This window comes from Megachile rotundata, chromosome 5 (genome assembly GCF_050947335.1).
Source record: "Megachile rotundata isolate GNS110a chromosome 5, iyMegRotu1, whole genome shotgun sequence".
Classification (NCBI taxonomy): Eukaryota; Metazoa; Arthropoda; class Insecta; order Hymenoptera; family Megachilidae; genus Megachile; species Megachile rotundata.
Genome location: NC_134987.1, coordinates 14,704,035 through 14,726,827, shown reverse-complemented (window position 1 = coordinate 14,726,827; position 22,793 = coordinate 14,704,035). Strand labels below are relative to the sequence as shown.

The 22,793-nt window shown below is 33.5% G+C and overlaps 1 protein-coding gene across 11 annotated transcripts in view; it reads left to right on the top strand.

The window, feature by feature from the left end:
• Positions 1–22,793, top strand: part of LOC100882696 (nucleolysin TIAR) — a 654,466-nt gene that overhangs the window by 493,917 nt on the left and 137,756 nt on the right. For all 11 annotated transcript variants that reach the window (XM_076532252.1, XM_076532250.1, XM_076532251.1 and 8 more), the window contains one exon: positions 7,768–7,855. In XM_076532252.1, the coding sequence (XP_076388367.1) occupies positions 7,768–7,855 (88 nt within the window). The remainder of the gene's footprint in view (positions 1–7,767; positions 7,856–22,793) is intronic.

The window sequence follows — 22,793 nt, the reverse complement described above, 5'->3', positions numbered from 1 at the left end:
GTTGAGGCCAATCAGCGCTTAATTCTCGCATTTGTATTCGGTCGCTGATCTCATCCTTTCTTTTCCCCAGCGTGAATCTTGTTCCATTTCTCACGGTCGGTAATAAACAGTTACCCCCGGTTCTCCATCGGGATCTGAACCAGATTGACTCCCGTTGGGACATTTAGTTAATCGCTTCCGGTGAAAGAATTTTTCTACCAACCAGTCTGCTATCGAAGAAGAGATCAGCCATTGGTAACCGTGAAAAACGAACCATGACTTATCAATGGATTGAATGCACCAAATCGCAACCATGAAAAATAATAATTTTCTCAATGAAAAGTAATTGTTCGCGGTTCTTTTGTGGAATTATGAGCTATATCATCGTTAGCAATCCTCTGACAGATAATATGACCAGGCAATTAATCAAAATTACGGTCGTACAAATTTAGGAATCTTTAAGTTTTCGTGTTTATAAATTATTGTAGTTTCAAGTTCTAAAATATTTAAATTTATGAATGTACGAAAGTGCAAGGTTGCAAATTTGGAAAGTTGCAAAATTTCAAGGTTGCATGGTTGTAAGGTTTCAAAATTACAAACTTGTTCATTTTTAATTTTTCAATTTTTCAAGTTTTCAGTTCTTCAAGTTTCCATTTCTTCGGTTTTCCAATTTTTCAAGTTTTCAGTTCTTCAAGTTTCCATTTCTTCGGTTTTCCAATTTTTCAAGTTTTCAGTTCTTCAAGTTTCCATTTCTTCGGTTTTCCAATTTTTCAAGTTTTCAGTTCTTCAATTTTCCATTTCTTCGGTTTTTCAATTTTTCAAGTTTTCAGTTCTTCAATTTTCCATTTCTTCGGTTTTTCAATTTTTCAATTCTTCAATTTTTCATTACTTCAATTCTTGCATTCTTCAATTTTTCAGTTCTTCAATTCTTCAATTCCTCAATTCCTCAATTCCTTGATTCTTCAATTCTTATATTTTTTAGTTCTTCAATTCTCCCATTTTTCAATTTTTCAAATATTGAGGTTCCCGAATATTCAGTTATTCAACCTCTCAGGTTTTCAAAGTTTCAAAGCTTCAAATTTTCCAATTACTAAAATTTCAAATAGAGAAATTAACAAAGTGGAAAAGTTGCCAAGTTGCAAGTTTTCAGCTTCCATTGTTGCAAATTCTTCAGTGTTCAAATACTCAAATATTCAAGCAATCTAATTGCCATATGCTTAAACCTTCATATCTTCATATCTTAAATCTTCAAACCTTTCATGCTACAAAGTGGTACATTTTAAAATTTATAGATTTATCAGTTTACGAATTTGCAATGTTGCAAACTTATACGTTGTCAATCTTTCAAATTCTCAAATTCTGAAATTTTCTATTGTTCAAACGTTCAAATTTTCACATATCTAAATTTTGATTTTGACGATCAAAAAGTTGATAAGTTGTCGATCTGATATATTGACAAATTAACGAATGGAGAAATTGACAAATTGGCAAATTGTAAAATTGAAATATTGATAAAGTACAAACTTGAACTTTACAAATTTAAAACTTCATAAATTAACAAATCGTAAAATTGATATATTGATAAAGTACAAACTTAAACTTTACAAATTTACATAACGAATTTGCAAAATTGCAAAATTTCATAAAATAACAAACGTAAAATCTACAAATATTAAAACTGTGCACCGTGAAAGTAATAATCCACTTAACTAGCCAATAATTGTATACCTCATCGTAGTTAATGAAAATGTATTAATCACAAGCACGATCTCACAATACACGTGCACTATAATCACGTTCGAACCGCACCAGTAATTAAATGAAAAACATCGTAGTATACCCTGAATTATTCCGTTCTTTTTTTTAAGGTATCCGAAACCAGTATTTCACCGTTCCGTGAAACATTTTATTCGACAAACACGGCGAAGCTTAATTATTCTACAGATTGCGTTATTTTTTCAAACGAATGTTTCAACTCGTAGCTCAATGTTTCGTACAATTTGTAGCCGGTAAAAAATGCATGAAATCTGATTTATACCTTTTCGGCCGGAAGAACAATCCGCGAACATTGAAAAATTCCGAAACATTTCAATATTTAACTTTAATTTAGAGGAAACTCTGCCGAAGTATTTACCCCCCAGCCTTTTTTTCCGAAGGATTATTTCGATGTCGAAACGCCACGATTGTTCATTTTTCTAACTGTACAATCGCACTGGGTCACGTTGATAACCGGCTGGTCGAACATGGTCGAACGAATTGTTCTCGTTCAATATTTTAAATTGTTGATTCTTCATAATAGAATCGGAAATTTGTCGGTCGCTGGTTGATTGCGAACGGTCAAAGGCTCGGTCCATTGCCAGAGACAATTTTTCGCCATAGAACAAGCATTCACGGTGTTCATACCGGAGAACGTTCTTGCCAGTAGAACGATCAATTTATCACAAAGTGCTCCTATTATGCGTCCCACAATACACTTTCGATTCCGTGGCATTGTTACGAATCGTGAGACCAACCATCGTTGGTTGAATGCATCATGGAAAGGCGTCCTCCATCCCGAACGTGGCTGGGTTAATTGAAGTAGCTTATCAATCGTTAATTCGTTTTATTTCGTGCAACCGATTCACCAAAATTTCGGACCAAGTGCTCTTCAATTCAAAAATGCAATATGCCTTTGCACTCGTTCATCAAATTATAAAATACTTCATTAACTCCCGCTCGTGGATATGTGACAGCCACCATTTTGGAGCGAATTCGATCATTTTGTGCACTGAAAATCATCTTGTATTTGCATCTACGTACGGGTAATTGAGATTACGAATGAATAATTGAAATTTGTTATGGATGTACATACATTTATAAATTGTAGATATTTTAGATCAATTATAGACATAGGTAAATTGTAGATGTATTGATAACTCATAAACAATGATTTTCTAATAATTATGACAATATTTCAAATTCCAATAATTATATTATCCTTCTGTTATTAATGAAAACTAGTGTTTTACAATATATCTCCTAAACATAACTCTTCTCATATGTTATCAATGTGTAACCAAAACTGCCTATACACCTAATCTAACCTGTACAAACTGTGAAAGTACGAGAAGTAATTGATAGAAGAAATGTGAAGGATGAATAATATCTAACCCATTCTTCGGTTCGCAATCGCCATGAAATGCCGGTGTACCTTCCGTGTATCTCCCTTCTGTCATCCTATCTTCGATGCATTTATTGTGTCGAACAAAAATACGAGTGAGCCGTTGGCCGTTGTCGTGTCAGGGAACAAAAGGGAAGAGCGGCAAAAAAGCATCAGAAATTGCGTGTTTCTCGAATTTTTCGATGTCAGTTTTTATTTCGTCAATCCTGTGACAAACGAAAGAGCGTAGGTTAGGTATACGCGAGCCGGCATTGATAGCGCGACCGGGCTCAACTGTAAATCGTCGTGATTTAGGGGATGAACGACATATTGGCCAATGCATAGCTCAAACTGTGCTATGGCTCATGGTATACTACCAACGTTGGTTTCTACGACGGCAGCAACGGCAACGCGATGCATGATGCATTGTCCCTAGACGAGCGTAGATAACGCCGGAATTGCCGTTGCTATGTTCATCCTCGGATTTTCTCGATATTCTGGAGGCGGTCCTTTGCCGATCATGTTCGTTGTTGGCCACCGTCTATCACGCAACCGCATCTAATCGCGAAGACGAATGTCGACAATTCGATGGGCAAAGGCGTTCCACCGGAGAGCACCGACAGAAATATGTGAAGAACAGGGAATTTCGCGTACTACACTGCACGACAACATTCTAACAATTTTTTATAATATATTGGATGCTATCTGTCACTCATGACATCTTGAATTAAGTATCGTAATCGAATTAAGGTTAGTTGGGTCAGCCATTTTGATATAACTTTCTTCTTCTTTTATGAATCGTTATTTGAGAAGATAGTTAATATTTAATTCCTTGAGTTTAAACAATAATGATTCCTTTCTAACATATTGATTGCTACGTGTCTTCGATGATGTAACGATTTAAATAGTAATATAATCGAATAACTGATTGACACGGACAGGTTAGTTTTGGGTCAGCCATTTTGATATAAATTTCTCTTGTTGAATCTTTCTTATTATACTTTTATGAATCGTTGTTTTAGAAGATAGTTAATAATTCTTTGATTTTAAGAAGTTATGAATTCTTTCGTTATGATATATTGATTGCTACGTGTCTTCGATTACGTAACGACTCAAATAGTAACATACATGTATAATCGAATAGCTGTGATGAGGAGAGGTTAGTTTTGGGTCAGCCATTTTGATACTACTTTTCCTAATGAATCTTCAAGATAAACAAGACTCATATTTGGTTATTCTTGTGAATTCCTATAATTTTAGAAGTTATAATTAATTTTTTTATTTCAAGAAATATTTAATTATTAAGTAATGTTGCTTGTACCTAAGATGGTAAAGTGTCTTTGACCTAACTGTCTTTATTATTCTAAATTTTACAGAAAAGTTCTTTAAAACGTTCTTTAAAATAAATTGTATATAATTTTAGCCCAATATGCATTAAAAAAAATTGAACATCACATAATATAAAAACAATATAATAAATAAAGTACATAGTGCATACCATTTATTTCAAATAAATACTTTGTGACGTATTCCATTACCAAATATCGACAATAATAATTTTTCAACAAATATTTTTTACAATCCGTAAACAAACCTGCATAAAACATCGCCGAAATTAATAAACAGTCGCAAAGTGAACACATTTGCACGTATGAATGAAATAAAAGCGACATAACTTATGGAATATCGCGATGTACTCAGCACATTCCGTCATTAATCACACGAAATTCCAAGTGAAAATCATATTGCAGTTAACAAATATCACCGTGATTATCAATATTCTGTTCTCACTTATCCAACACTGTTCACATAGAATCAGTTAAATGGAACAGCTCTAAATGCATTTAGAGCTACGTTTGACTGATGCCAGTTTCAGCCGCATAATTTCGCTGCCCGATCTATATGCATGCAACGTGAGTAATCTGCGAATTTCCATTACGAGTATTCGATTTTACCTATAAATTTGTCTAAACGCGGTACAGTGAATTGTCAAGGAAGACTAATCACCGATTTAATTAAGCACGTACAACTCAGAAGTTATCGGCTTAAGTACGCAATACTTATCGGTTCGAATATACATCAGGGTCTGATTTTAACCCTGAACGTAAAATGGATTGGGTCAATCGCGACCCTAATCTTTGGAACGCATGAGTTGCATGGATTAGAAGGGAGAATTTTTAAACGAAAATGGTTCAAATTGCCATCATTTATATTGCATGTTATTCCTATTTTTATACATTTAAATTTAGAAATTAAAGAAATTGAGGATTTGATGTTTTGAGAATTACAGGATTTGGGAAACTGGTAGTATGAAAATTTGGGGATTTCAGGAATTTGGAATTTTTGAAATTTTAGGGTGTGGAGATTTGTAAATTTGGGGATTTAGAAATTTGAGACTGGAAGGATTTGGCAATTTGTGAAATTGGGGGTTTGGAAATTAACATATTTGGCAATTTAGGGATTTGCGAATCCAGAGATTTGGTAATGTAGTGACATAGGAATTTAGAGATTTGGGAACTTAGGAATTTGAGAGTGTAGAGATTTGGGAACACAGAGAGTTGGAAATTTAGGGAGTTGGGAATCTAGAATTTTAGGATCTTAGTAAAATAAAAATTTAGGGATTTGGGAATTTAGAGATTTCAAAAATTAGGGATTTGGAATTTAGAAACTGGGAAATTTAGAAATTTGGAAATTTTGGAGATGTGATACTTTAGCGATCTGAAAAATTCGAAATTTGAAACTTGAGGATTTGAAAATTTGGTATAAGAGAATTTTGAAATTCAAGGACTTAGGGATTTGAGAATGTAGAAATCCAGTAATATGAGAATATACAAAATTTGGAATTAAAAGTTTTGAAAATTTGCAAAGTTCATTTGCAAAGTTGAGAATTTAGGTACTTCCCAATTTGCTAATTTAATTGAAGTTTGAAATTAGCTTCTTTAAAAATCATTAAAGCTGTGAATTAAAAAACTAAGTTCATTGAACCTAACCTTTCCCTCCAGCGCCCTATCCCCAGATAAATCACCATATTAGCCACCAAATCAATACAACGCGATGTACGACGTTAATAACTTTGATACTTTGATATGTATGAATATGTAGAACATCGAACATACTTATTTAGCTGCAATTATAACGTTGTAACGATGATCGATAACGTTGCTATAAATCACAAAGCTGTTCAGAGACAATGGAATCACTCGATCAGCCAATGATACGATTTGCGTAGACGCAACATTTGTTCCCCTGCAACGGTGCATTCATACGTGGAAGCGATTTAATTAAGTAGTCGAGCAATGTCACACGTTGGTTAATACCTGGTTCAAACTCCGTTGTAGTTGACATACAATACATGGACGCGATGCCGGATACAAATTAGTGATCATGCCACGAAATTTCGTTTGTACATTTCCTGTAACACTTCGTTGGCTAACAGTATGACCACTTTGATTACTGCTTTGATCGATGGATTGGGGTAATATCTGTTATACTTCTCTTTGGGAATTTGGATTTTAGGAATTTGGGATTGGGAGATTTGGAATATGGAAATTTGGGATGTGGAAATTTAGGGTATTGAGATTTGGGGAATTAGAGATTTGGAGATTTCAAGATTGGGATTTGGTGATTTGGGAATTTGGGAATTTGGAGATTTGGGTTATACTCAGATTTGGAAATTTGAAGATTGGGATTTGGAGATTTGGGATATGGAGATTCGGAGAATTAGAGATTTGGAGCTTTTGAAGATTGGGATTTGGAGATTTGGGATATGGAGATATGGGAAATTAGAGATTTGGAGATTTGAAGATTGGGATTTGGAGATTTGGGATATGGAGATTCGGAGAATTAGAGATTTGGAGCTTTTGAAGATTGGGATTTGGAGATTCGGGATATGGAGATATGGGAAATTAGAGATTTGGAGATTTGAAGATTGGGATTTGGAGATTTGGGGAATTACAGATTTGGAGATTTGAAGATTGGGATTTGGAGATTCGGGGAATTATAGATTTGGAGATTTGAAGATTGGGATTTGGAGATTTGGGGTATGGAGATTCGGGGAATTAGAGATTTGGAACTTTTGAAGATTGGGATTTGGAGATTTGGGATATAGAGATTCGGGGAATTAGAGCTTTGGAGATTTGAAGATTGGGATTTGGAGATTTGGGATATGGAGATTCGCAGAATTAAAGATTTGGAGATTTGAAGATTGGGATTTGCAGATTTAACATATGAAGATTTGGCATATGGAAATTTGAGATGTGACGATTTTGGTTATGGAGATTTGGGATATACTCATATTTGGGGATTTGAAGATTGAGATTTGGAGATTTGGCTTTTGAAGATTTTGGGATTTGAAGGTTCAGAATTTAGAAAATTAGAAATTGGAGATTTCGGATTTGAAGAGTTGGGATATGGAGTGAACTTAACCTGTAAAATCAAATGAACATATTGATCAACCAATATCCTCCATATAGAGTGAACATAAACTGAATAACATCCTAACCTAAAAAGCCATCTTTCTATACATCTCAAATAAAAGTACATAATCGTAATCATTCATTATCCTAAACCTAGAACATGTATCTAAACTTTGTGCCCAAAAACCTTGTTTCTACAAATTTTTTGTAACAGTTTGATTTGTATTTTTTCAGAACACTACCACATATTTGTTGGAGATCTGAGCCCGGAGATCGAGACGCAGACATTAAGGGAAGCCTTCGCTCCTTTCGGCGAAATCTCGTAAGTCCTCTTAATCTCGCTCATTAAAGACGACTTACCCTTCTCTTCGTGGTATACGAGTGATAATATAACTATATAACGTGAACACTGACGTAAAATTATGTGAACAGTATGTAATGTTCACTTATCCGTGTCAGGGTTCAGTGACTTTTCCTTCAAACAGATCTTACATTTATTTACTAGTTTAATTTAACGCCGGCTGAAATTCTGCTGACATCGAATAATCTTTGTCTTTGTTTGGTGATTGTTCTATCTAGTTATTGTTTCAGTAGTTGTTTCATCGTCTTTAGTAATGCTGAATAATACTTGTGAGGCATGTGTAATAATTTTGACTGAAGTTAGGTATAGCAATTTTGGTATTAAAATAATGTGTTAGGAAATAATTTTTAAGAGTGTTATTTAAAAAAAATATTTATTATAAAATTTGAGAATTGAACATGGTATATAGAATCAATTTAATGACTCAACTGTCAATGTGACTAATTTAAATTAAATTTATTTTATAAAACAAACAATATACATTATAACAAAAAATATATGTAATAAAATTTGAGAATTGAACATGGTATATAGAATCAATTTAATGACTCTACTGTTAATGTGACTAATTTAAATTAAATTTATTTTATAAAACAAACAATATACATTATAACAAAAAATATATATAATAAAATTTGAGAATTGAACATGGTATATAGAATCAATTTAGTGACTCTACTGTCAATGCGACTAATTTAAAATAAATTTATTTTATAAAACAAACCTGAAATTAAATTTCAGTATGAGAATCAGCTTTAAATCCGATAACTCATTTATCTTGCCATCCATATAAAATATAAAAATTTCCGCTATCCAAATTTGCTCACAAGTGTACTGTATTTACATATCGACACACGTCAAAGAAATCAAAATTAATAATTGCATAAACTCACCCAAAATGAGTCAAAATGACTAAAATATTCGTACACTTCAACATCGTTAAATTAACTGAGATTTCGTGGATTTATCGTATCTTGAACGACCCTAAACTGTTCTTCTCGTTGCTACCTTTTACGGGTCCTCAACATTCAACGTTTCACGATGCATCGAAGCGAACTATAATAATGTTTATCATGCTATGATCCGTGATCTACCTAACTTACAAAGCTTGGATATCTTGAGCCCGTCTCGACTCATGGATCGATGAAGGCAAGACGATAATATTCTGAGAGTCGACTGCTTTCAAAGTCGGTCATCGCTATTGGAAGATGAATTCACGCAAATATGACTTCCTGATGAATCGTGTCAATAAATCGATACGCCAAATCGATTTATTACCGACCGAAAATTGAAACCTCGTTGATCGAAATCTTTATGCTCTGCGGTTGCTAATATAATTTGGTAATCGATTGATAATAAAATTTGAGGACCGATAAAATTGGGTAATTGATGAATAATAAAATTTTAGAACTGATAATAAAATCTGATGACTGGTAATAAAATGATTGATTCCAAAATTTGCCTGTCGATCGATTTCAAAAGTATCAGAAAATATACAAATTTGATTGTGTATTTTTTTCAATTTATTTTTGGGATAACATGAAACTATTTTATAGTATATTTTTTGGAGACAATTCATTATATTTTGATTTATTTCATTTAGGAATATAATTGTTACTTTTCTATGAATACAAAAATTAAATGTTTTTACTTTCTGATTTTTTAGTCAATTATTTAGAAGTTGAGGTTCTTAGACTTTGCTAATAAAAAATTTTTTTTTTTTTAATGTGTACATAAAAATATCTAATAATTTCCTTCGTAATGACATAGTAATAAAAATTACTTATAACTATAAATAAATGCAAGATTAATATAAATGTTAAAAAAAAAATATTAACAGCAATAGTCGTTTTGATACATTTTCAAAAACTGCTATTAATACTAAAAAGTTTAATCATTATTTCGATATTTAGCAATAGCTGCAATTACCGAGCAGCATCATTTATAATTATCTAAATGGGCCACTAACTAAGTATGACGTGGCAATTAATATTGGTCAGGAGCGACGGTCGTTTCCTGATATTTAATAGCCTCAAAAAAAAAAGAAAAATATACGAGTCGCACGCTGTTATGAACAACCATATATAAAATCTAAATGGCAGTCTCGATGTCACGCGTGTTTGTAATTTATTATCACGGGATGAAATACTTTTTTTCCTCTCTCTCTTGTACGCGAGACTGTTTAAATATTCAACCAGGCTTTCATTGGTAAAATCATATTTGTCGAAGTGTGTATTTTGTTATCGCGCCTGCATGAAATATTATATTCAACTGCGAGCCAGGATTTCGAGTCTGAATCGTAAATGATATCAACTGTTCGCTGATATTTCAACATCGAAATGACAGGCTCGTATTGATCGAAACGTTTACGTTTTAAATATACGGAAAAAGGTAAAATTGCGGTTTCAACGTGGTCCTCGGTAATCTGTTTCATTTTGTTTCGTTCGGTAACAAGTTCTGTCAGAATTTTACAATTATAAAATAATTTCAACAGCCACGTGATCAAATAATTTTATAATCAATATGCTTCGATTTCAAATATTTAGTTTGCACCTAAATATTTTTCTACGTACTTTCTTCGCTTGTCTGCATTTTCTTGTAGAAAGCGACGCAAAATGGCAACCATAGAGAAATGACTAATATGAAAAAATATAAACATATTTTTTATTTGTATTAGATAAAAAAAGTTTACAGGATATAGTACAATGTGAGTAAAAAACAATTCGAAAACAGTTTGTTTGCCTGGAGAAATCGGGTCACCTCGAGTTTTGCAAATAGAACTTTTTTATTGAAGAAAATATTGAGATAAATTCGAAATAGATATTTTTGCTAATATACACTATTTATAGTAATATAAAATAACATATAATTATGATAATTTATACAGTAACTTTAATTATATAATTACACTATCTCATATATAGCAATACAGTTGTAATTATACATTAATGAAACATATGTGAGATACATAGATCAATTATCAATGTAAATCAGTTTTAAAAATAGTCAAAATTTCAGTCTAAAAAGTAAACCTTCCACAAGTATATGAAGATATGTGCTACTGATAAGCAAAATCAAATTAAAAAACTGGTTCAAGAATTAAACTTTATAACTCGTCACCTGAATCGACCTGAACTTAACATACATTCAATGAACTTACATACAGTGACACACCTCATAAAATATAAATTGTTCTCTTAAAATTCACCGTTCTCAAAATATTAAATGAGGGTCTAATTATCAGTTAAAATAATTTCAAAATATAAAGGTTCCCATAAAAACTGTCGTTCTTGACAAAAATATACGTGCTGAAAATGTCAACAGAAACCAAATTCAGCAAACACAAATTCGAAAGCGTCCTACTCAAAAATGTAAACGCAAAATTGTAGGAAAAGCTCGCATTACGTCCGAGAGCCGGTAGCTTTACAAATGACAAAATAATTAATGGCGGCGTAGTCAGATGGAGCACGCGATACTGTTTCCAATAAAACGAGCGTGCATCAAAAAATTTCGTATCGTCCGAAAAGGAAAAAAAAACACGAAATAGAAGGGAAAAACGGGTAGCGCCGCAAAATTTTTAAGCGGCAGCGTACACGAGTCTGGTCATGGAACAGGTTTTTTTTCTCCCCCCGTGCTCGCAACGTATCACCGTCAAAAACGGAGGGAAAGTAAGTGGTGGGTCGTTTAAACCCGGACGTTTCTCGGTGCTCTTAATCTCCGAAATCCCCGCGTATCGAGCAAAGCATTCGTTTGACAGGAAAATCCAGCGGTAAGTTCCAGGATCTCGGAGTTCGATCTAAAATCCGAACTTAGTGTGACATTCGCGTTTGCCGACGAAACAGCTGAAAGTAGGTACAGTTCGCATCGCTTGGCACAAGGAGACGGCAGAAAAATGGTACCAACGCCACCCCCTCCAGCCCCCCGCCGACCCCCTCGCTCCGTGCCGCTGGAAAAATCGATTCAAACTCGCTCTACGAGTACCTAAGCCACGCTTAAAAAAGCTAGTGAAAAATTGCCAGCGGTTTTCCTCTTTTATTTTGTTTTCCCCGACGCCGCCCTTGCGCCTCAACCCCTGACCGACCTATCCTGCACGGCCTTCTTGCTTCTTTCTATGCACCGAATTCCTTTTTCTACCCTTCTAGTGCACGCTTTTCCTTGACCAACCTGGGTCAAAAACGCTTTTCTTACGATGGTAAATGCTTTGGATTAATTGTATTGAGGTAATTGCGGCCAGTAACTGCGATTAAATTGATATTGGTGGATGGTTTTGAAGGTTAGGTAGACTGTTACTGTAACATATTTGGATACCACTGTAATTATTATTAGCTTCTTATTTTTCTTCTCTCTGCTATTCGTATTGGTGTTATTGATTTATGCATTCATTTATTTTTGGTAATTAATGTAGTCATTTATAAATTTTTATGAGTAGTAATTTTGTTAATCCTACAACATAGGAGGTTTCATTGATTTTGAAAAATTATTTTTGTACGTGTCGAAAGAAGTTTTTCTTATAGTGAAGTCTGAGAAGAATCAAAAGAATTGCAATGTTTAATGACTGGAACATGCTAATATGTAAAATCATATATTGATGTGTAGTTTGAGCTTCATATATGATTTCAGATTTATTATAAAAGAATGGGGATATAAAAATTGAGTACAATAATAGAAAAATTTGGGATGTTCAAAAATAGCGATATAGCAACATAAAAACATATTTTTTGATGACCCAGAATAATGTATGAACATGTACTACATTATATTAATACATATATGTATATACACATATACATATAATACTACTATTACTACATATATGTATAATAGTGTTGTATATCATAAAACATATGTATAATAATAGAAGTACATACATGTTATAACATAGTCGAAATTTGATTTACTTAAACTAGTAAATCTAACCAAACACAACAAACATAAAGTAGATGTACAATTATGAAAACAGTAGATGAGACGAATTATAGAGAAACATTGTTTCACCGTTTGTCATTACGTATCACTCCCTTGAATACCATTTTATGGTCGTTCCACGCTTGTTACCATCACGAAAGTTAGCGACGATGTATCCAATTAATATTGTCCCGTTGCCAAGAAAGTTATGCGCTTGTTCAGGTGGAAAGATTCACTGAAACTATACTATAGTTATGCAACTTAGATCACGCCTTTCATTTGCTGTTTAATTAATATAACGAGTACAATGCACAACCGATTTCTTGTAATTTATGTTTGATTGGTTACTACATTGTTTTCAATGTGAAATTCAAGTTTTTTTTTATGTGAAATGAGAATTATTCATTATTTTAGTTGCAATGCAAATTTGAGATAATTAAAAAATTTTTATTAAATTGTGATATTTGACTTTGGGAGTTGGTAGTTATGCAATTATCAAAGAAGAGAGAAATTAGCTTGATAATTTTGGTTGTTTTAATTTTTGGGAAAATAGAGAAGATTGATGGAAGTTTGAGATATTCAAGTTTTTGTGTTTTACGTTTGTCAAATTTGGGAGGTTAGAACAATAAAATCTTGAAAATTGGATGAATTGGAAATTTAGGAATGTAGGTCTCTAAAAACATCGAAATTTTGAGAGTTCAGGGACGTGAAAACAGAGGAATCCTAAAAACTTGAAAATTAGAAATTTGAGAATTTATGCAAAAATGCAAAAATGCAGGGGATTGGAAATTTCGAATACAGGAATCAAAAAACTGGAAATTTCAGCCTGAAAAGTTTATGAACCTTGAAATTTGAGAACATGGGAATCAATAAACTTGAAAATTTGAAAATATAAAAATTAAAAAATGTAAAAACTATCGACTTTCCAGAGCTCCAAAAACAATGTACTTGTACTTGAACTTCACCTAAAAAGACGCGAGAACTTTATCTAAACTTCGATTCGCGAACTTGCCTCCGAATTTGCGGTCATCGATTTGCGTTTCCTTAAATAGAACCAAGCTAAAGTTTATCCGACAGTATCGATTGAAATCAAGAAAGTTCGATAATTCTCGCCAATATTATTCAAACTCCCCATTGCTTATACAGCAAAGTTGAACAATTTGGTTACATAGCGAAGTATGGAGTAAGATGCAAATAAGTTTGAGATCGAGTTATCATCCCTAGTTACATCGGTATTATTTATCCGCTGGAGCATAGGGAAACTCGGGTCGTATGCGTCTGGCAGTGGTCTCCGCGTTGAAACGACTCCCCTAGGGGTGGTGGCTATATTAAAATTCCTGAAACTTTTTAATCTTTCTGGCGCAGTTAAATATTAATAACGAAATCTCGCGCAGGGCAATGTGTTCCGGGGTTGCTCAAGGGACACGTCGCATAACCTCGTCGTCCATAGCTCGTTATACTTTTCCGCAACCTCGTGAGACTATATCGACGTCACGTGCCATCTTTCCGACACTGTTTCCTTATTTTCTATGTGTGGAAATGAAAGCTATGATGGACACGATAAAAAATTCACTTATATTCTTTAACTGTTATTTAAGTTTCTTTGACCTGAATAAATGCACGTGGATTGCATTTTTATTGGACGTCGTTTATCTATGTTAAAATTACTGTATATGATATAAAATTATTTTTGTTTAAGATGAAAGAGGAATTGAAGGAAATTACTGTTGTCGTTGATTGACAAGGCGATATAAATTGTAATAATGTGTATACAGGACTATCAAGAGCGAGTTTGACTGTCATAAGAATAATATAGTAATATGTATAATAATATAATAATACTGTAATAATATTTAGTAATAATACAGTAATGTACAATGATAATATAGCAAGAAAACTATTTGATTTTTAAGAATATTTAGAAACCTAAAAAGTTGACAGTTGACCAAATATCAAATTACGAAATCCGAATCTTGAATATCGAATACGAATCTTGAATACATGTCAGAATGTGTAGAACTTCGTCCCGATAACAACAAACAAAAACGAAGGCACCGTGATCCGATACTGCAGGTGTTAAGATAGTTGGCGAGGCAGAATGTAGGAAACGCTAATCACGGCCAAGAAGGGAACTGACGGTAACGACGCCGTCGTGTATTATAAGTTAGAATCCGGTGGATGTAAGTTGAAGAGAGAAAATGTAGGATAGTTTGTAACGCGAGAACGAGAGAGAAGAATGATATTCGAGAGCTTTTGGCGTTGGTATTTGTCTATGCATCGGATGGTGCTGGCAACCGCAAGGTGCAGTTATACGTATTAGTCGGTACCACGTAACGGCGAAGGGTGGTTAAGGGTGAAGAGCAAGAGGAGTAAAGCTTACTTAGCCGCCATTTAAACCTGAAAGCGAGCTTTGCTCCTCCGGGCTGAGATCAAGCTGCGATATTAACGGCCTAACGCTGTACCGGATTGCCCAAAATACATGGCCCGTAGGAAGTATCGAGCTCGTTTGCCCGTTTCTATAGCCTACCACGACTTCGATGTAATGGATGTACGTGTTAATTGAAACGCGGTTTAACTGCACACCTCTTTACTCGTAACTTTAACGCTTAACTAAGTTATGTTTCGCCTTCACTTCGTCGAACGCGTTTCCTTCATTTTTTCTTCCATCTTTGAATCGTGTAGGATTTATATTATGACATTCAGTGTATTTTCATTTGTGTGTTTGATACATGTGTGCACCCCCTTTTAAGCTTTGATCAAAAACTTAATTATACATTCGTCACATGAAATGTTTGTTTTACTGTTTTTAATATTATTATTAAAATTATTTTAAGAATTTTTTAAGTATTAAATATTTAAATATTGGTATTACTTCTCATATACTATTTTCGAAATATTCAGAAATGTAGGAATTCAGGCTTTGAAGTTCAAAAATTTCGAAATTCAGGAATTTAAAAATTGTAAAATTTAAAAACGCAAAAGTACCTTATTAAATTTCAAAATGTGAAATTGCGAAGATTTGGAGCACAAGCAATTTTTCAACTTGTAAACGTAATACTTGCCCGTCCACCCCTCGCATATATGAAACACCATAATTAAACTCTGTTCGCGAATATCCCACTTCTCCAAGCTGTGCTAACACTCTCCAAATATTCGACTCGTAAAAAAATTAATTTCTCTCTATCACCGGCGTTTAAGTGAACAAAGTTCGATTTTCCTTTCCACTCTCGGAACAATATTCCTTTTTTCCTTCCTCAAAACCACTCCCGGCGACAGGAGGGAAATTTATGCACGTACGACGATGGAATAATATTTTTACTCTCCTATCGACCCTCTGCTCCAGAAATAACAGTGGGGTTAAGGGGTGGGTGGTAGTAACGCGGAAAACGCTTTTCAAATGTTCTCCTTAAAGTAGCGCCGAATACAACTGCTGTTTCTTGGCACACGTAAAGAAACAGAAGCATCGGGGACAAAAGATAAAGCAAAAAAAAAAAGAAAAAAAAACGTAAAGAACACGACCCTGCTTCACTTTCGCAGATCGTCGCTGTCGTTACAGAGAAAAGGCGTGCAAAAACGATGAACGGGGGGTGGTGGCGGATAGATGGAAGAAAGTAAAGGGCGGTTTCGAGGAAAAGTTGACAGCCTTGGAAAGTTTCGACACCCTGTAAGGAAAAGCGACGGCTCGATTAGTTTGCAAACGACCGTACTTCTCTGTTCGAGATCTTTATCCGTAAAAGTACGAACAACTTTCGCGTGCTATCGGCGAGATAGAGCCAAGGGATACGACTACTTCAATTGTAATGTCCGGACATAATAATTCAGCCTTTACTGTCTCTTTCCCTGTGTTACTTCTTCCCCCGAGCCCCCCACCCCTGATTCTTTTGACCCGTTGCTTCTTTTTCTTATTCCCGAATCGAGGCGAACAATTGATGAGCGGCACTCGATAGTTTCGACCCATCGAAGTTTTTTAATTGCACCGATACAGCTTGGGACTTTTACGTTTCGAAGTCTCGCGACGAATATCTATATAGCGTATTTATATATAGAGACACACAGATACGTTCTATCGTTTTAATTGAGCTATTTCAACCGCTATTGTTCCGGCGCGGAAAATCGCTTTAGAAAACGATTTTTCTTCTCCACCGGCTATTATGTTATGCAGCTGCGGCACCGGGAAATGATAATAAAGGTCGTATTTCGTTTGAAAATTCAGAAGCGGCTCGACGATTCTATTCAACGATGTTGTTGCTATTGTACGGAATTAAATATGAAGTCTCATTCAGGTTAAATAAGTTCGGGGACTAACTTGTCAATTAGCGGACAATTGGGGGCTGAATGGCTGATGTTTAGGGAACGTATTTGGTAATTAGGCTGATTTGAAGATGCAAGTATGGTGCTCAATTATGAGTCTATTAGAAGCTCTGTATCTCTCGATTAACAGGTACTTTTTGAAGGGAACATGTTTTTTTTAATATCATGTTTAAGGATTTTTGTGGAATACTTGAAATATAATGCAAGGAAGAATTAATATAAAATTATTATTGAGAGAATTATTACTTAGCTACAGAATGTACCTATACATAAGGCATAGAATTATTGTGGATAAACATTTTAACACACAATTATTATATTGCACTTATTTATACATTTATAATATGTGCACATACTTATACGTTTACAATGCGTAAGGTTTGAAAAGTATAAGAAATCACTTGATCTAAAATTCACAGTCAGCAACTTACACAGTAATTGACTTTATAAACTTCAATATATCATAAGCTCATAAATGTCAGTTATTATATTATATACATGAATATAGATTTCCCTATAAATATAATTAAGTAAACAGTATGAATAATAGTTGAACAGTAAAAGGAAATTCAGTGATACTAAATTCTTGACGGTTCTTAAATTTCCTATAATTTCCCTTGAAGTCGAATGGTCTCGGTTTTCTTCGTTTGCCAATGCACATGTCAGCCCCTGTGCTGGAAGCAAACCCTAAAGTGGACGAAGGATCAAAGCAAAATCCGACGAAATAGCTTACCCCATCGGATATCGAATTTCGAGGGTGGAAGAGAATTATTACTTACGGAGCTTTCGTTGGCTGCGTACTTACTTATCCTCTTATTGGCTATCCCAAAGCATTCTAGTATTTCTCATAGCGACCCAACTGCTATTTAACTGTCAACACATTTTATCCTGTGCTTCAAAATAATATCGATTCCAAGCAACAATTGACACAAATCATGCATCGTAGGTATTGAAAAATTCTTACGTGCAGTCCTTTTTATTCTTCTGATTTTTTTTATATTTATTTTCTTTATTTTTATTTTATTTTATTTTATTTTATTTTAAAATAGGGATGCATTCTGAAAGATGACTAAAGCTTTTTATAACAAAATAAAAAAAAGTACTAGACAATTTTTTGAAATGTTCCTAATATGTTTGTTTAGATTATGTCATGTCTTTTATTTGTAGACTACTTTTTAGTTAAACATGAATTAATTGTTTGATAGTGAATTCAAGGTTTTTTTTTGAGAAAACCAGATTTTATTCTTTAGATAGAGATCTGTAATCGCTTAACAAATTTTGTTAAATTACTTTAACAATTTTGTTAAATTTTTTTTGTTCAAATATTTGTTAAATTGTTTTTGCTAAAATCGTTGTTATAACTACAATAATTTAAACACCTACTGTAAAATAATTAAATTGAAACTCTAAAATGCTAATTTCGATTAACCGTTTATGAAATATTTTATTTCCAATATCTTTTCTTCAAATTGTTTTTATGAATAAAAACTTGAACAACTTCTGCATATAAATTCATAATTTTAATTATCAACTTATTTTCACCAAATTAGTATTCTTTGTTCGTTCATATTTCAATTAACAAATTAAAATAATTATTACACGATGAAGTTACTCTGTTAAATATATAAAACCCCACTTTCATCCAGAGTTTTCCACTTTTTTTTCATCCGCTTTCTACCATGTTCCCTTGTGTCTCTGTTGAGTTTTTTCAAACGCGGTCTAAAATAATTAACACAGCTAATTCTTGCTGTGAAACGCAAACGCCTATTTTGATTCAGTTTATACCACTCTATTCCCGTTCTTTTGTGCGTTTTTGTTGCGCCCTTTTTATCTTTTCAGTTAACGAAGAATAAAATAATTATAATGGTTAAGCCCGTTGTGTAAAATATGAACGACTATTTTGATTCACAGTTTTGCGTTATTTTTTTTGCTCTTTTTCGCTTGAATTTGTTCGATGAACAAGGACTGAAATAAACAGTACGGTTAAATCGATTTATACCATGAAATATAAATGTCTACTGTAACTTTATTTTATCTGCTTTTATCGAATTTTATGTTTTATATCGATTTAAAACTGATATTGATGCTAACCGAAAGTATAATTTATTTCAGTGTACCCGTTTATGAAGAATATAAACACAATCTATTGATTTTGAACTTAACTAATTTATAGTCATTTTTAACCGACGATATCTTTATCAGTTACAATAAACTACCAACTTTTATCTCTTATAATAAACTGTAGTGTATATGGATTACTGTGCAAGTATTTCATATTCATTTTTAGAGTAAAATTTTATATTGTATTAAATATACACGATTTTTCATTATTCGGACCAATATGCAATATAAATTAAATCGAATTTTATTTAATTTGCAATGCAAGTTCTACGAAATTATAAATATTTATGCAGCCAGAAAAAATAAATAATTAATTTAAATAGAATTATTAGTTCGTTTAAATTTAATATAATTAATTTAAATAGAAAAATTAGTTCATTCAAATTTAATATAATTAATTTAAATAGAAAAATTAGTTCACTAAAAATGGATATAATTAATGTAAATATGTTATAATTAATTTTGTGACTTTTATAAGACATAAAAAGAATGTTTGCTAAATAAACAAGATTTCACAAACATTTTGTTTGTGATTTAACAGAACAAAATGTCTGTGCAAAGACATGGAACAAAATGTTTGTGAAATATTTGACAGACATGTTCTTTTATACATCAGAAAATTTTAATGTTAAATTAAAACTGTTTACGTTATAATAGATGAGAATTTTATGTCCTTTTTTTCGCTTCGGTCTATCATGAATAGTGTTTACCAATCAATATCTTCCACCGTTTCAACCCTTGGGGCTCTCATCAAGGATAATAATCGAAAACTGATCACATTATCGATTATTCATACCTTTTAATTACGTAACTTTTAAATAATGACATTCAACTAATTTTGGGTATAAAATAATCTTCAACCTTCGATTTTTGTAAATAATTATTACTTTGATGAATTAGTTAAATCGTTGATCTACGAACAAACACATATGAAACATTTAGCGAAAAACACCAAATCATAATTATTGATAATAATTATCAATTATTAACAGTACCAATTTAATAGTATTTGTATATATCACTCGTGTTGCTTAATTTGAAAAATTACTATTATGTCTGAAAGATATATTTTAATCCAAAGAGTTAATAAAGTTCCCTTTTTGATTAAATAGTCATAGATTTGCATGTCCCTTCCAACTAATTTTCTACAAAAACTGACTTCTTACTCAACCATCAATGAAAAATTTAAATAAAAAAGAGAATTTAAATACAATTTCATAACCAATATTACTACAAGTTTCGTACTACCATATTTTATATTCCATGCAGCTATCAACCACATCATATTTATCTTTTCGTGTTAGTTATAGTTATCTTTTCATAAAAAAGTGTAAGGTACACAATGCATCATTCGATCCATTATCTCCCACGATATGAACGACGACGTTGCACGAGGGATGACTTACTATAATGTTAGATTAATATAATCAACAATTTGCAGGAAGCATCTTGTATGGCTCCCTGTGGATTTATACTTATACAGTTGGGAATGTTGCGAATGTGCAGTCACTTGATTTATTGCCTCTTAAGATTATCACTCCTTCCTCCGCTAAGAGCCAACCCTCCATCTTCACCCTCTAGCTTGCTCTTAGAGCTTCTGCTACTTCTCTGAATGGTTTGCGACTTCCTGCCACGGTTTACGAAGTGAATTTATAGTCTTGAGTTCTGGTTAGTGGTTGAAATTCATAGATCACTCATCCTCTGAGAGAAATCTGCGATGTTCTATTCATCCAATGATGTAGATGTTACCTTTCTCATCAGGCAATTATAGAATGAATACTGTAGTTACTAGACCATACGCACAAATACATGTTTCTTTAGATGCAGTAAATCTTCTCTGAAATTTTGTACGCAATAGTTATTCACTTTTCATGCTATACTAAATCTATGCAATTATTACATTTAGCAAAGAGAAAATAAATATTATAATTGCAGTGACATGTTCAAAAATAAGTTACATTAAACATATTTCGATTGAAAACAAAAGAATGCGACATCTACAGCTAATAACTGAAGCCGATACTTGTTTTGTACCATTTATGGTACACTTGTGAAGTTAACATCTTCCTCAAACATATATTAATTAAACACACAAAATATGAGAGTATAAACCAGTATAAAATTCCTACAAGTTTATACAAAATCTTGAACAGTATTCACTTGACAAGACTACCCTAGCGTTTCTGAAAGATGTGAATATGTTTCGTTAGATTTAAGTAAACTCGGCAGTGATATCAATGTTGCTAATTGAATTGATGCGACCTTAATAATTGAGAAGTTCAATTAAGAAGTAAAACATGTGACATGTGCAGTATAACATGAGATGTATACATGAGATGTGTATTGTAACATGTGACGTTTATTATAACATGAGACGTGTATTACAACACGAGATGTATATTATAACATGACATGCATATTGTGACATGAGATGTGTATTATAACATGACATGTATATTATAACATGAGATTGACATGTTCATTATGTCATGAGAGGTATCATAACATGACATGTACATTATGAGATGTGTATTATAACATGACATCCATATACTGTAATCTGATATGTACATTATAACATAAGATGTGATTACAATGGAACATATATATTATAACATGACATGTACCTGACTTGTGCATTACAGTATGAGATATACATTATACCTTGACAGGTCCACTAGTACTAAAAAGAATCTAAGCTCCTACCAAAGCTAAACTTAAATTTAGGTATCCTCGAATCGACCTAAGATCACAGCCCGATTTTCATCGGCAATATAATTTCATTTTTCCCGTCGTAAGTTGTTGCTGGTCACAGTAGCGACAAAAGGCGGCGATACTCCGTGAAATGATTGAAGGAAGTCGGCGAATAATGCGGTTCGCTGGTTCGATGGTAGGCACTTAAAATCCCGGAGACTGTAGTCCTCCCGTTCTGGATGTCCGGGGATTCCAGGGCAGATCTCGGTGGTTGGCTGGGTTATGGTAGTAATAGTAGCCGGTCACCGAGGCGCCCGAATCTACCGAACGACCGGTGCACTCGGACTTGAGACGTTGTCAGGGTTTTAAATCTTACCTCTCTTACCCCCCTGTTCCCTGCAACGCCACCATCCACCCTTTCCTCTTTGCTCCCTGACTTCGCCTACGACCAGCCAACCCGTTCCTTTCAACCCCACGGCCGCCTCTCGACAAACTGACCCCGTAAACTTACCCTCACCCCCTGGTCATCTCTCTGGCTCTAGCCAGACCTCCGCGTCCCTAGGCCACTGACCACCGTTTCGTTTCGAGGCAAATAGTCAAAGAGAATTTGGTCCAACCAAACGGTGACATAGTTATGACCACCTTCAACGTACCTACCTACCGCATTCGTAATTATCTCGTTAGTAAGCTCTTCCTTAGTTTGGCGCCGAACGACTAGAACGGAGCTGCGCTGGGCTGGGTACATTTGTGGGCGCTGTGTTGTGGTTGCAATGTTTAACATTTTTTTTCTTTGTGTGTTATCGGATTTTCTTACAGGAGTACACGTTTCTTCTTTCTTGAATTTAGGGAGGATTAGTGGATTTTTTAA